Raw genomic sequence first — 16,701 nt, 5'->3', positions numbered from 1 at the left:
AAAGTTGGTCCCTGCACTGCCCAACCAGAGGGCTCCCTAAACCTGTAAGTCATTGCCGCTGATATTTGTATTTACAGCGTTTTCGCTTTCGGTAGTTACTTCAGATGTTTATCTTTCTGGTTCTTTCCTGAAGAATATTTCTGCATATTGGATGTGCCTATAGCTTCTTATAACAGCTCTACATCATTCTGCGGAGTTTACATTTTATTGTATCTGTTGCACGCCTTTAAATAAAAAAGTATTCAAGTATTGAAGCCACTGGATCAGCATGACAGACAGGCAACTAACTGTAATGATCCACTTGCAGCCCTATTGGACTCACAGAACCTAAACAGATAGTTCTCTCTCCTCTCCTTGCACATTTTTAACCCCTTCCCACAGGCCCTGGTGCCCTGTTAAATAGATCACATGATCGAAAGCCAGTCCCGCCAGCTACAAATCTTTAGCCTGGTGCTGAGAGCTGTCTTTGGCAGCTCTCCCTTTGTGCTGAGAAAATGCAGTGAACACACTCTAAACACACAAACATTGGCCATCCAGTAGCACATATGTGAGGTGTGTTGATGTTAAAGCCCACCCTTTTACAGCTGCATATATGTGTTGAGCAGTCAAAAAGGGGTTAAAACCTAGAGAGCTGATGTATCTTGTCCTTCACTGCCACCTAGTGGACCTTCTCCTGCATTACATGCCATTGGTTTTCACACCTGGCCTCATTAGCAACTTTTAAAGTGGGGCCAGACATTCCAGCCCGGTCGGTCTACACTTCCGTTTAAGTTTTAAACACTGTTTAAGTTTCAAAGACTCACATCTGTCTTAACTCTGCTCTGTCTGCGTCCACTCAAATCACGCTGCAAGCTCTACTAGGATGCTCTACTAGGATCACTTGCCTGGAACCTAAACTCCAAGATGTAGCCTATCTGCCTGTCATGCTGGGATTTCCAAGAGTTGCACCCTGGAGCATTAGCAGCATATTACACACACCATCAAGCGCTCTGATGAAGACCTAATGCTTTGAGGTTAACAGAGGGTTCACGAGTCATGATAGAAGTGTTACAGGAGGGATCAGCAATGGCAATTTTTCTCTCAACATAGGTTTCCTTCTAAGTAGAAAAAAGGAAAGAAGATGGCACTTCAGTAATGAAAGGTAAAATATATGCATTAAAATGATTGGGCGCACAAACGTGAGCAATTTTAGCAAAAGGTTTGTGCAAAGAGCCGACAGGCTCAAGGAAGCGGATTGTCAATTATCTTAGGTCAGTAGATGGTCTAACATGTTGTCCTTTACTTTGGTTAAATTGATTAAAAATAACAAGTGAAATCAAAATTGCATTAAGGATGTCAAAGTAGGAATATGTATACTATTAAACATATTGAAAATATTAAAGGACAGAGATGTGTTAAACCTGAAGGGCCATTTATGCAATCAGTAGGTAAATGCACAGTATACACTCACTTGCCCAGTTTCTCTGGTTTTATAAGGAGATTGAAGTAGGTCTTTTTCAGCTGCTGTGTGATCATCTCAAATACGTCAGGAGAAGCTATGAAGTCTGCCAGGTGGTCAATGATCAATTCAAAGAGAAGCTATGCAAAAGGGTACAAAACACATAACAGATGTTAATGCTTAATTTACATGCTCAGGAACTAAATTAAATTAATACTGAAAGGTATGGGAGAGTGCACAACAAAGCCTTCTTGAACAGTAGTAATCTGCATGTCTCCTTTTATAACAAATCCTAAAAAGATTAAGATATTTGGCTTACCTGCAATTCGTAGAGTACATTACAGGAATCAGAGGACTTAAATGAATACTTGGGTTATGCAGCCTCCTTCAGGTGAATAGACATGGGCCAAAACAAGCAGAAATGCCCACCCACCCAGGCATAACCCCTCTCACCTAAGCCTCAGTTTTGTAAGCAATTGAGGAACACAGATAAGAGAGGAGGGATCCCCGTTTCCTGTGATGTACTCCAAGAAAATAATTTTACACACAAACCAAAAAACTTAATTTCTTAAAAACATACTTAGGACTTCTATATATTCATGAACACTTGGGTTGTCCCAAAGTATTGAACATGAGGGGTGGACAACAGAATGGTAAGGCCAAAACTGCAAAAACGGAACAGGGGGAATCCCACTAAAATGCCTCCTGAAAGACCATCTGCCCAAAACTGGCATCCACAGATGCAGGAACATCTCCCGAATACATTTAGTAAACGTGCGACAAGCAGCCTTACAAACTTGAACAGCTTGATGCTGAATAGCTCAGGGATGTATTGGTTGATCCAAGGACTCCTGAGGGTTTTGTGCTGCAGAGCTCTGGAAAGAAACTGGGCATAGGAGACTGCATCAAAGGTGGCTATTGCCTTCTCTAGTGCATATCCGTATTGAGGAGCCTTCCAACAACTTCAGGGACTTCAATTCAGCTCAGAGAGACAGGCATTTCTTCTGCAGGAGCAATACCAACATCTGCAATTGTGAGCACCAAGTCTAAGCACTCCTGGTGTCGAGTCGATCATTGCCTTCACAATGGTAAAGATCACCTACTCACGGTGCCTGTTGGAGATGTATTCAGCAAAGTCCAGCCACCCAGCAGAGTGAAAGCAGGGTTGAACCCAAAAACAAACATTATATATTGCAGCTTACCAATTCTTAGATGTGGTGACTGGGTTTTCTTTCCCTTTATTTTGTTTCCCTTTACTTCCACCTGTTTTCCTGCCAGGGAACTGCAATAGCAGCTCCCGCCTATCCCAACCTTTTACTAGTCTTCTAGAAAGGTGATGCATATTTTCCCCTCCAAGTACTTTAACAATGTGAAACTGTGGCTAGAGTTCACGGATAACATTTTTGTCAACTGCACAGGCCCTAGGGAGGAGCTACAGGACATCGGTACTTTCTTGAATTCCATTGTGGAAGGTATCATCTTTAACCACTTCGCGCCCAGGCCAATTCTGACATTTCTCTCCTACATGTAAAATTCCTAATTATTTTGCTAGAAAATTACATAGAACCCCCAAAAATTATATATGTTTTTTTAGCAAAGACCCTAGAGAATACAATGGCGGTCGTTGCAACTTTTTATCTCACACAGTATTTGCGCAGCAATTTTTCTAACACGTTTTTTTCAGAAAAAAAACTATTTCATGCTAAAAAAAAAAAAAAAAAAAAAAAAAAAACAGTAAAGTTAGCCCAATTTTTTTGCATAAGGTGAAAGAGGAGGATGCGCCGAGTAAATAGATACCCAACATGTCACGCTTCAAAATTGCACCAAACTTTGGTATTTAAAAATCCCCATAGGCGACGCTTTAAACATTTTTTACTGGTTACATGTTTTGGGTTACAGAGGTCTACAGCTAGAATTATTGCTCTCGCTCCAACGTTCGCGGCGATACCGCATATGTGTGGTTTGAACACCGGTTTCATATGTGGGCAGGACTTGCGTATGCGTTCGCTTCTGTGTACGAGCTCACGGGGACAGGGGCGCTTTACATTTTTTTTTTTTTTTTATTGTTAATTTTATTTTTTATTTTTTAGTTTGACACTTAAAAAAAAAAAAATTGATGACTTTTATTCCCATTACAAGGAATGTAAACATCCCTTGTAATAGGAATATGGCACGATCGGACATATTTACAGTGAGATATGGGGTCAATAAGACCCCATATCTCACCTCTAGGCTGGGAAGAATAAAATCAAAAAAAAAAACATCCTGGTTTCCTAGCCAAATCGGCGCCGTTAATTTGAATACCATACCGAGGCCGGGCGTGACGTCATAACATCGTGTCCGGCCTCCGAACGATCATAGAGACTCCGGGGATGATCTGGTCCGCCGGAAATCTCTATGGTAACTTGCGGGGGCCGGCGGATCCTGTGACCGACTCACCGATGAGTCAGTACAAGCACCGGAGGGTGGCGGAGCGTCCCCTCCCGCCGCCCGTAAGAACGATCAAGCGGCGGAACAGCCGCTGTGATCATTCTTATGGTGCAGGCAATCGCCGGCTGAAAATGCCAATATCTGAATGATGTCTGTGGCCTCAGGCATTATTCAGATATAACCACCGAAAGCCCATGACGTCAATAGACGTAGTATGGGTGCTAAGTGGTTAATCCAGAGATATCGCACACTGACATTCCCTTCCTGGATGTTAGGGTTCTGATTACCGCCGGCCCCCGAAGCCTTGGCCTATTTGGCATTGCACTAATAAATATGTTTGTAACAAAATGCTGGTGAAATTACATTGCTTTATTGCCAGCAAGCTTTATTTTTCAACAGAAAAGCAGTCCAGCAAAAGTGGCAGTTAAGTGTGTTAAGACAAACCACTGACCACTGGCAGGGATGCTTACAATGGTCAGCTTTATTCATTTATTTAAACCTTTATCCCAAAAGGAATAACAATCATTTGCTATAATAACTTAAGGAGTGTACTTGGACTTCGGCTTTAAATCTGCTAATGCATCCAACACTACCCTCTCCCCAGACTGACAAGGCTGCTATCCAAAGATGTACAGGAAGTGTGCGTCATTGGCCAGATCATCAGGTGGAAAAAAAAACCCACAACAGTGCAGCCATCACATATGAGGTTTGGGCAACTGGTTTGGCTCGAGAACCGGAAGGTCTGGTCCTCCAAGGACATAGACATGACTGGTCATCTTGCCATTGTTTATCTCTATGACAAGACACTGGTAGCACTGGATGGTTCCCAGGCTCAGTGATCAGTAGCATAGGCCCAGGAACTGGTGGCGACGAAACCACTCCTGACACTTCAAAAAATTCATCCAGCAGCGAATCTGCCCCAGGGATATCTTTTATCTCAAAGATCGGTGCCTAAAGGAAAAGACAATACCGGGGTTATGGCATCTAGCTACAGCCTTAACCCCAGTATTGAACATCAAAGTAATGACGTATTTTCCCAGTTAGGCAGTCGGCAAGTGGTTATATATACACCTCAAGGAAGACACCGTAGAGTTTCACGAGTCATCAGCTTATTTCTCCTGTGAAAGAATTGTTACAAGTTTAGGACATTCATACTCACTGAAAGCTTGTGGTTGAACCCCTTCAATTTGATGACCAAGCCATGTTCTCCGGCCACCAGTTTATATTCGAGCTGAGCAACATCTGCTTCATAGGCAGGTTCTGCCAGTGTGTGAGCCAGAATATTGACAAAAATGTCGAACAGAACCAAGCTGAAACAACAAAAGAGGGCAGAAGGCTGTCAGTAAATATCAAGGAATCAATGCTTTTAGAGCCACTAAAGATATAACTTTTTACATAGGTCTGCAATAATAGTAAAGAAATGCATGATGACAGAGAAAAAGAGAGCACAGCATTAGGCGGTAATCAATATGCAGCACAACATTTGCACATTACTTGACTTTATAGCTGGCTAAAATTAAATATTTAATAGTATGGAAGTAGAAGATCATTGGTGTAATCCAAAGTATAAAGATCATGGACAGCCTTGGATTTTCAGGTTATTATTACACAGGATTTACATAGCGCCAACAGTTTGCACAGCACTTTACAAAACGAGGGCAGACAGTACAGTTACAATACAAATCAATACAGGAGGGATCAGAGGGCCCTGAGCCTTAGAGCTTACAATCTAGAAGGGAGGGTCAAATGAAACAAAAAAAGATAACTGTGGGTGAAGATCGGATGGCAAAAATAAAAGTACAGTTGTTAGGTGTAGGTAGGGTAGGCTTCTCTGAAGAGAAGGGTTTTCAGGGATCGTCTAAAAGTTAATAGAGTAGGAGATAATCAGACAGATTGGGGAAAGGCGTTCCATAGGATTGGAGAGGCTCTGGAAAAGTCCTGGAGCTGAGCATGGGAGGAGGTGACAAGGGAGCTAGAGAGCAGGAGGTCTGGAGAGGAACGAATAGGTTGGTATTTAAAGACTAGGCTAGAGCTGATGGCTTAGTCGTGGATGGCTTTGTAAGTAGTTGTTAGTATTTTGAATTTAATTTGTTGGGTGAGTGGAAGCCAGTAGAGGGATTAACAGAGAGGAGTAGCAGACACCGATCGATTGGTAAGGTGGACGAGTCAGGCAGCAGCATTTGTGATGGATTGAAGGGGGGATTGACTATGTAGAGGTAATCCAATGAGGAGGGAGTTACAGTACTCAGGGTGAGAGATGACCAGGATGTGAATTAAGAGCTTTGTTGTGTCATTGGTTAGAAAGGGGCATATTTTGGAGATGTTGCGAAGGCTGAGGCGCAAAGTTTGGACACTGATTGGATGTGGGGCTTAAAAGGAGAGCTCAGAGTCTAGGAGCTATGCCTAAGACCTTGGTATGTGGGCATGGGCTTCCAGGATGCCCACATACCTTGGTATGTGGGCATCCAGACTGATACATTGGTTAGTAAATTAGGTGATACATGAGGAGATGGAGGGAGTGAGCTGAGGTGTAGAGAAATGGATTTGGGTGTCGTCAGCGTAGAGGTGGTATTGGAAGCAATGGGAGGTCCAAGAACAGAACCTTGGGGGACCCCAACAGAGAAAGGAAGAGGAGAGGAGGAAGCAGAATTGTAAGTAAGGTGCGGTTGGACAAGTAGGAGGAGAACCAGCAAAGAGTACAGTCACAGAGACCGAAGGCGTAGAGTTTTTTGAGGAGGAGGAGGTGGTTAACCCTATCAAAATGCAGCAGAGAGGTCCAGGAGCAGGAGTATAGAATAGTGTCCATTGGTTTTTGGCAATTAGTAGATCGTTTGTTAGTTTTAGGAGAGCAGTTTCTGTGGAGTGTTGAGGACAAAATCCAGACTGAAGGGGATCAAGAAGCCTATCAGCAAGGTGGTCACTCAGTCGGTTGTAGACCAGACGTTCAAGGAGGTTGGATTAAAATGGGAGCAAGGAGATGGGGCATAGGTTGTTAAAATTGGATGAGTCCAGTGAGGGCTTTTTAAGGATGGGGCTGACAAGTGCATGTTTTAGAGAGTCGGGGAAGATGCCAGAACAGAGGGAGAGATTGAAGATGTGGGTTAGAGAGTGTAGAATAGAGCCAGAGGGTAAATGTAGCATTTGCGAGGGATCAGGATCCAGAGGGCAGGCCGTAAGATGGACATTAGCAAGTAGTTGATCCCGTCTATAGTGGTGGGGTTGAAAGAGGGAAGTAATGATTGTACCCGTAGGCATGAAGTGTAAAGGGTATCTGAACAGCAGAGATCCCCTTGCAAATTGTATCAATCTTCTGTTTGAAGTGATTGCCGATCTCCTGGGCAGTGAGTGAGTTAATGGGTGGAGGCAGTGGAGGACGAAGTAGAGAGTTTAAAGGTAGAGAAGAGTTGACGGGGATGGGATAAGTTGTTAATGAGAGTGATAAAATAGGTCTGCTTGGCAGTAAGTAGGCTTGAATTGTATTTTTGGAGGGCAGACTTATATTGGTTGAAATCATTCTGAGACTTAGTCTTACGCCACAGGCGCTCATGAGTACGACTATTTTTTTTCCAGACTGCTAGTATCATCAGTTTGCCAAGGTTGAAGGGGTCGGGGCCTGATTCTGTGTGTAGTGAGGGGGGGGGGGGGGGCAGTGAGGCTAGAAGTGAAGCATTGTAGACAGAAGTGGCTAGGTCGGTGCAGGATAGGGGTGAGATTTTGTTATAGAGGTCATGAGTAGCAGAGTAGAGAATGATGTAGATTTCTGTGGTTAACTTTTAGGCGGTTGGAGGGAGAGTAGGTGGAGTAGAGGGAGCGAGTGAAACTAATAAGGTAGTGATCAGAGTGTTCAACCTCTCTAATTATCCATTCCCTCAGAGTGCATAGGTGGGAGAAAATTAAGTCAAGGCTACTGCCTTCAGAGTGAGTAGGAGCATATATCCATTGCTTCAGGTCAAAGGAGGACATCAGAAGAAAGAATGTAGGGTAGCCAGGCAGAGATGTCATCAAGAAAGGTTGATACGGGTCCAGGGGAGCTCTAGATCACAGAGAGGGAGGTGGGTGAAGTACCTGAAAGGTGCTTTGTGGGGCTAGAAGGACTCCGACACCTCCTTCCTTACGTCCACTGTATCTGGGGGAGGGAGTCCAAAGAAGACCACCATGGGATAGGCCAGCAGAAGATGCAGTGTAGGATTCATGAAGCCAGGTTTCGGTAATGGCTAGTAGATTAAATGAGTTAGCGATAAAGATCATGGAGAGAGGCAAGTTTGTTGCAGACAGAGCAGGAATTCTAAAAGGGCACAAGATAAAGGGAGTCTGGTCTTAGGAAGAAGAAAAATGGGAACTAAATTGTGTGGATTGCGAATGCTGCCAGAGGGTATGGGGTAATGGGTGCGTTGAGTACAGTTAAATGATGAGGCCCAGGGTTTGGGTATATATCCCCAGAGGTTAGGAGAAGCAGAAAGGTGAGGGAGGTAATGTTGGAGTGCGATTTATATGAAGGGACATGTCCCAGTGTCCTGGAGATTTTTTGGTGTGTTGATTTTGAATTAGCAATATATATATTATGTATTTATATACACACACACACACTACACACACACTTTTTTTTTCTGTGGGGTGAAGTGGGGTGAAGGAGAGTTAATTTAAGGATAGAAGACAAATCTGTCAGGAGTGGAGTAGAGAGTGCATATTACAAGGAGAAAGTTTTTTCTTGTGTTCATTCGCTTTGTGCAGAGTCAGAAGTGCTCCCACTTACAGAAATACCCTCACTTTGAGAAAAAGTCCCCACACCAAGTGTGTCCCCCTTGGCAAGTGTGCCTTTCCCAATAGATCCTTAGCTTTATACTGATGGAGATGGGTGCATTCCAATTATCAAATCAAGAGGTAATAAAGGGTGGCTGGGTAATTGGCACACTTTTCTTTTACATCCATATCACCTTTTTTATACATTTGTATCCTGATACCATTAGTTGATACCATTAGTTGGTTTAATTGTCATGACTTGGCCCTAAAAAAGGTACTTAAAGCAACATCTGCACCGCTGGCAGCTTTGGTGAAGACCCAATTCTTGCGCTTGGTGGCAGTTCACACCACAGGTGACAGAACATTCAGCTAAAGTAGCAGTGCTGATATACAGGAACTTTACCTGTTAGTATACAAACCGATCTCTGTGGAGTCCCAGGCTGTACGTCTCTCTAAGTCTAAAACAATGAACCTGGAAATCTGACCCTCTGACTGTCAGCTGCCTAAACTAACGTCATATTCAAAGTTTGAAGTTTGTTAGGACAGGTACTTGACATGCAACGACTGACCGGCTTCAAGTGATTTCTGACAAACTGACAGCATAGATAACAATGCATGGCTCAAATTAAGTCACTGAAGCTAAATCACAGGAAAATGTAAATCTTTCATAAGTGACATTTTACGTACTTTCATTAAAATCAAATCAGACCTCTGAAGTAAAAGTGAATTTTTACACAAGGTTTTCACTGCTGCCATTTAGGAATTGCTAGACCGCTGTGGTGGGAGAGGAGGATAATAAAAAGCATACAACAGCCTCCATACTCCGGTATTGTTATAGGGGATAGAAGGAATAACATGCATTATTTTCAGTATACCCCAAAGGATTTCAAAATGTGGCTTTTGTTACAGGTGTTGTTCTAGTGCAGTGATGGTGAACCTTGGCACCCCAGAAGTTTTAGAACTACATTTCCCATGATGCTCATACTCTCTGCAGTGTAATTGAGCATCATGGGAAATGTAGTTTCAAAACATCTGGGGTGCCAAGGTTCGCCATCACTGTCCTAGTGCAATACCTGAATAAAGCTTGATTTTAAAAAGTAATGAATGAAAAAAATTGCTAGTTTTCGATTGCATTGACTGCAAGTTTCTGAAGGGTGACTATTACAGCAGAACTGTGAATGATTTGTGAAAATTGCTAGCAGGTAGTTTTCGGTACACCATGCATGTGCAGCATGGTGTAAAATTTCAGCATTTTGAATATGCCAAACAACCTGAGCACATCCGCAGATGTGGATCTGCACATCCGCAGGGGAGTTGCATCATTTGAACTTTAACATTATGATAAGAGCTCTTGGAGCCCCAAAATAGTAAAATATAGCTTTAGAGTAAAAAAATGTAAGTTTCACCTGGGAATAAAAAAAATGTTTATGTGATAAATATCAGCCTTCTGATTAAAATAGCAGCATAAACCAAAAGATTCTTTATGCAACATCAATTTTAATGATAAGTAGATAGAAAAATGAGTTTTTACTATTTATTATTATTTATTTATTTCAAAGCACTCGTTACATAATACAAAGAACAGATAAAACAAATTCACAAGTGCGAAGAACTTACTTTTCAGGTGACTTTTGGATCAATGGAGAGATTAGATGAAAGCGGATATAAGCTAGAAAGGAAATAAAACAATTATTCTATCCCTGTCACAGCAATTTCTCTGCATCATTACTTCTGTAAAGCCCAAGCAGCAGAAGGATGGAAGTATTCTTCAAGTGTTACCTTTAGGTATCTTAAACTTGTTGTCCTTTTTGTACCACAAGCAGCCCTGCTCAGTGTTCACAATCTTCTCTGGATACTCTTTGTCCGGACAGTCAGAGGTCTTCAGACTGAAGTCGGTGGCTGGGTGACAAATAAAATCATAGCAATTGTCAGGACACGGTACAGAGAGCTTAATAATGAGGAACGTACATTTTTTATCATCAAACAATTAAAAAGTTGACCACTCTATTGTAATGTAGTGGATACATTAACTAAATCAAGCTATAAAATGAAATACACATCAGGAACCCCCCCACCCTGTCTGAGTTAAAAATGTTCTCCAGCTATAAATGTCATTGCCAAACAGCATTGCCAGAATTAAATATTTGCATCCTAGCAGTAACTTTTAAAGAAAAATGGTATGATCCATGGCATAAATAAACTTGGCGGGGGTAGAAGGGGTTAATTTGGCATGTGGTAACACCAACAATTAATTACTGCAAAAATTAGACCCCTTTATTTTAAAGGAGAAGCTGAAGAATTGCAAAAAAAATAAAAAAATCCTCCCAGCAACCTTTCCTGGCCTCCTCGGTACAGGATAGCACAGCATAAATCTAGTTCATGGGCTACCGGTGTCTCCACACTACCTTCCCATAGACTTGAATGGGGCATACACATACTGCAGAAGAAACATTTTATTTATGTCTATGTGGTCTTTGTGAAAAGACAGCACGGAATGCTGTAGCCATCGGGGAAGTGAGCAAAGACCTGAAAGGGAGTTGGCTTTGTAGTTTACTGTATTGATTAGGCTATGAAGGGGCCGGATGGGTCAATTTTTTTTAAGACAAAGGCGAACTAGCAATTGCGGTTGCATTTGTAGGTGTGTCCTGAGCAGTAGCGGAGATTATATATATATTTATTATGCGCAACAGCTTCCTTGGCAAATCCACTGCTCCCAATGCAACATCCACACAGGTGCACAACTCCAAATGCACTTTGTGTTAGTTCAGGGACACACATCCCCACGGATGTCAAACTGGCAGCAGTGGTGTGTTCAAGCAGCTGCTGCATCCTAATTGACATTAGTGAGACTGCCTGAATGGGGATCCACAATACCTGTGTGGTTAATCAAGGGGCTCACATGTTATGCCCCATGTGAACAAGGCCTCCATGCTTCCCTGGCTGTATCAGCCAGTGGATGATGGCTCTAAAACCTGAAGTGAGAAAATCAGTGTCGCTTTGAGATCCATTCCAGGCAGAGGAGATTGAGGAACAGATGTTCCTCTGTCTCCTTCTGCCCATCATTTTGGAGCCCTACGATGCCATCAACTTGTGCTAAACCCTTCATTCCTTGGACATATGTTGTACATCCAAGGACCTGAACTGGTTAATGGAGAGGGGGATTTCATTTTCAAGCTGCACTAGAAGTACTACAGTGAGTATAGGACAGTATAATCATGTTTTTCTGCTGTACTATTATTGTTTAATCCAAAAAGTCAATAGGAGTTCTTTCACTGCACACTGACCGATGAACTTGTTTTCTGCTGGAAGATGGAGGTCTGCATTTAATGGGAAGTCGGTGGCCCACAGATCTTTCCATTGTGCACTGATGTCTGTAAAAAAATAAATAAATGAAAGTTAGATGCTCAGGATTATGGAGAGTATAGAAGGAATGTTGTAATTTTTTTTTAACATGACCTCCAAGATTGTTACCTTCAACAGTGTACCGAGTGCCAAACCATTTCTCCTTCAGGTCAAACTTGCCCTCATTGGCAGGAGAAAGAAGCAGCAGATTTGCTTTGTCAGGAGTAAGGCCTCGAAGAGCATCTGCAATTACCTGAACACAACAAGAAGTGGACATATATTAGAAGTCCTCTGCTTTGTTCCTGCAGACTGAACCCACTGTTATCAGAAGAAATTCACTGAACATAAGATTTGCATACAGCTCTCTTCTTGTGTGCTGTTAGACCTAGTCAAAATGCTAACCCTACTACAGCAAAATAAAGTTCTCTTTTTGCAAGCAAAGCAATCATCTAAAACTACCACATAAATTGCTAAGTAGAACATCTACAGCATTCTTTCAACCTTATTTCAGTCAAGGCTCCCTTTAGAATCATGCACAATCCGGGGCACACCAGTCTGAGGGCTCATTCACACCAAGAGGTGCATACAAGCACACACGCTTTTTTGCACGTTCCCACATGGCACATTTTTTTAATGAGCTGCTCTGTGTGAAACACGCAAAAGGGTGCTGGCATGATTTTTTTTTTTTAATTGCACAGCACCAAAACACATGGCACTATGGTACCATGCGTTTTAGCAGGCACAAACGTATGTGCATTTACTAGATGCATGGGGGGTGTCATCAAGAATTATTGGCACCCATACTCGTCTGCGAAAGGCAGCACATTTTTGTGTGATATGGGAAATGTGCGATTTTGCACAACGTACCGCACTGCACCTGGTGTGAAGAAGCCCTAAAATGTACTCTGTGAGGCAGAGTTTAAATTGTCTAAGTTATAATCCCCCCCATCCCAAATCCCCTCTTCCTAAGCACAACCCCCTCCCACCCAAATCCCCCCTCCTACCCAAATCCCCCCTCCTACCACAACCCCCCCAAACCCCCCTCCCACCCAAATCCCCCTCCTGGCACCCCCCCCCCAAAAAAAAATTCTACCCCTCCTAGCACATACTCCCCACCGACTCCCAAACCCCCCACTGAGCACAAATTACCACCCACCCCCCAAATGCCCCCTCTTCCTAGCACCAATTCTGTCCCTACAGTAGTGACAGCAGTAGTGAGGGGGAGAGCGCCAGGGAGGTGGTGTGGGTTGTGCTCTCTCTCCCCCCTCCTAGCTGCTCTCCTTCCTCTACATTCAGATCTGCGTGATCCCCGATCCTCTGTTAGCTCCTGTGCTAAATGAGGCAGAGAGCACTGTAAAGTCCTATGTACAGAAGAGGCCGAGCTCAGCCCTTCTCTGTACCCTTGCCTGGAAACAGTGGTTAGGCCTTGGTCAGGCGGCCAGCATGGCTGTTTAGCTGGTAAGAGTACAGAGAGGAGTAGAGGAGGTGCGAGCTGAGCTCACCGCCTCTTCTGTACATAGGATTTTACAGTGCTCTCTGCCTCATTTAGCACAGGAGCTAACAGAGGATCGCGCAGATCGGGCTGTTGCCGCGACTACCCTGAGGACTCCTCAGGCACCCCAGTTGAGGAACATTGATCTAGAGTATAGTAAAAACTTCCATAAAATGAACAAAACTGCAGTAAAGCCATTTTTCATCAGCCCAACACTGTTAGTTTTAGGTGCTAGCCCTTTGGAGAATGAAATAAAGATACAAAAACGCAAGTGTCTCTAAATAACTCCAGTCCCAAGTGTAGATTGAGAACATCTCAGGGACATCGGCTCTTAAAAACGGCATCGGGAAAGTGACTCTGGAGGATCCAGGCTGAAACGAAGCAGCTCCTGGGATTTGGATCTCGCTATACGGCGCTCCACTGGGACAGCACATAGCAGATCACTGTAAACACAAGACTTCTGCATTGTGCTTACATTGGGAGTGCATTGATGTTATGAAAGACATCACAGCACTTCATCTAAGTAGGGAGGCTGGGACAGAACTGTTGCCAGCAGTAAATCAATAGCAAAAGATATATTTTGCTGCACAGCTGTACGAGAGAAAAGAAAATATTTTAAAAAATCCCTCCTCAGATTAATCCCGAGGTCTTAACAATGGTGTTTAATGATTTGGATGACATTTTAATTTACTGTGCAAGCGTCAAATGCTCAGGTAAATTAATGCAATTTTATTTGGATGTGTAGAAATTGCAAACCTGTAAACCAGTTACCATCATGCTAGATACGCTAGAGTACACTACAGATGATAACTGGTGTACGGTGCAGAAACAAGACAACTCAAATGACAAAACACACTCAGATGCAAGGGAGAAAAAGACCCAAGTGGTTCAATATTTCTGATTTCTAGCCAATTCCTAATTGTTAAAGTGTTTGTTACCTCAACATTTCGTATTCCTGATATGTGCCTGCTGTACCATGTACTTGTATGAAGAAGTCTCCTGATCTCTTTGTATTGCTTTCTTTATGGGAAATTCCTATTAAAGACTAACCACAATAAGCATGAGAGCACACCGTGTTCAGTTCTCTAGCTATACACTCTCCTCCAATGATCAGACTTGTCCTGATATTCCTCCCCCCCCCCCCCCACTGCACAGCCATTCACTGGGAAGATCAGTGTGCTGCTGCTTCTTCTCCCCCCAGCTACACATGACAGATCAGAGGTAGACTAAGGTTCTGCTGTCTGTTTACATTTGCCCACCCATAGGAGACATCACAGGTCGACCCGTGTCCACCGGACGCAAACTGAATGGGCACAAATGTAAAAAACTGACGTCCATCCCATTCAGCAGGGGATTTGCTCATTAGTCCCCTACTATTCGGAGTGGACTGGCTCCATGTAAAAGAGCCCTGAAACAAACTTCACCTGCTTTCCTAAAAGTACCTGAAAACCCATATATAAATTGTTAAAACACTGTACATAAAACAATTGCCACGTTGTTGTTCTTTTATTTCCCTATATAGTATTGCTTTGATCCTTTTTTGCTTCTCATCACTACCGATCCCCTGCAACCTCTCTGCAGCCACTTTTTGTCTATTTCCCCTTCAGCGTTAGCTGCATGTCATTTCTCAGGCAGGTTTCCCAGCGATGACAACAGCGGAACATTCCTGAGCAATGTGTGCTGGATTGGCTGCTCTTAGTCTCCAATGAGAGAACAAATGACAGGGGGATAAAGCAGGAGGACAACTGGCAGACAGAGCGATATCATCCTATAAGAGGAGGTGCATACACAGGGACTTTCAAGGCAGGATTACTCAGTATTATTTAATAATAACTACAGAAATCTAATTAAAATGATTCGTATGCCCCAACTGTTATACATGCTCCATAACTCCCCAGTGGTAATCCCACTAAAAACCTTGAGGATAGTAAATACCATATTCTGTGAGCCGATTTGGAAAAACCGACCCCCTAGAATAAAGTTAGAGCATCTGCAACGTCCTGAGGACGATGGTGGCCTTGCATTACCAAATACATGGCTGTACTATCTGGCATAGCAACTGCAACACTTGATAGGTACCATGGTAGCGGAGGGAGAACAGGCAGACAGAATCCCCAGTGCTTCCGAGAGTATTATGCTACATATGGTGGGTGGAAAATCCATTCAACTGCCCTTGAGGAATTAGCTTTGGAAAACCCCCAAAAAAGTTACCCCAACATATAATTTACTGCAAAAGACATGGAATAAATCCAGATATCTACAGGGGGCAACAGGTATCTCTGAGTTCAGTCCCCATTTGGTCAAATGATTCTTGCCCTGAGCTGGCCAAACTACAGCATGCAAAAAGGTAGAAAAAATATGGCATTGTCTATTAGAGACAAAATTATTCATAACGGGGAATTGATGTCCTTTGAAACTCTGAAGGGGACGTATGGGCTACCAACACAGATGCTCTTTTACTATATACAACTTAGACATGCATTCAAGGCCCAGGCTCAGAGTTGCACATGGATTCTGTGCCCCTTTTTTCTGCTTAAGACAGCAGAGACCTCTAAAGGATTTATCTCCCAGAGCTATGGCACACCGCTTCCCCAGTACCTCACAAAGCACCCCCTGACAGTAAAAAGGAAATGGGGAAGTGGATGTAGGGACCCCTAGATGAGGACCAGTGGGAGGAGGCCTGTGACACAAAGGCTGACAATTATATACACTTCTGAGAGTATACTACACTCCCCAAAGATTGCATAATATGGGACTGATGTACTAGATGCAAAGGGGACTTGATACATATGTTGTGGCGCTGCCCCAAATGTCACGTGTACAGGAAGGGGGTGACAGACACCCTGAACACAGTGTTTCAGGTGTCAGTCCCATTAGATGCGCTGGAATGGGAACACCATACTAGAGAAGCCCTCACAAGGGCCCCTTTTATGGCCCCCAAACTGATAATGTCACACTGGAAGTCTGAATCACCCCCCACATACAAAGAATGGACTGCTGTTGTAGGTAATGCACCAAGAATGAAAAAAGTCATTTATCAACATAGGGGGTGCTCTGGAAAATTAAAAAACTTGAAAAGCTATGGGACCCATGGTTGCGAACACCAGGACTTCCCCCGGATGACCTGATCATGGATTGACTTTTGAGATTCAACGTGGGCTAAATGCAGAAGCCCTACTGAATTACTAATGGTCCAGGGATAGCGAGGTAAACTGTCACAGATGTGTAAGGTGCTATGGGCTCTGACTTCAGGATGTAT

The 16,701-nt window shown here is 43.2% G+C and overlaps 1 protein-coding gene across 1 annotated transcript in view; it reads right to left on the bottom strand.

Annotated features, from left to right (window-relative positions):
* NRDC (nardilysin convertase) overlaps positions 1-16,701 on the bottom strand; it is an 89,860-nt gene that overhangs the window by 31,305 nt on the left and 41,854 nt on the right. Inside the window, exons 16-21 of the mRNA XM_077450241.1 lie at positions 12,080-12,203; positions 11,893-11,979; positions 10,388-10,507; positions 10,226-10,277; positions 5,028-5,178; positions 1,451-1,578 (exon numbers count right to left, since the gene is read on the bottom strand). Coding sequence (XP_077306367.1) covers positions 1,451-1,578; positions 5,028-5,178; positions 10,226-10,277; positions 10,388-10,507; positions 11,893-11,979; positions 12,080-12,203 — 662 coding nt within the window. The remainder of the gene's footprint in view (positions 1-1,450; positions 1,579-5,027; positions 5,179-10,225; positions 10,278-10,387; positions 10,508-11,892; positions 11,980-12,079; positions 12,204-16,701) is intronic.

The sequence above is a fragment of the Lithobates pipiens genome, unplaced genomic scaffold (genome assembly GCF_037356315.1).
Source record: "Lithobates pipiens isolate NorthernLeopardFrog02 unplaced genomic scaffold, aLitPip1_a1.2 Scaffold_23, whole genome shotgun sequence".
Classification (NCBI taxonomy): Eukaryota; Metazoa; Chordata; class Amphibia; order Anura; family Ranidae; genus Lithobates; species Lithobates pipiens.
This window is presented reverse-complemented; position numbering and strand designations above follow the sequence as displayed.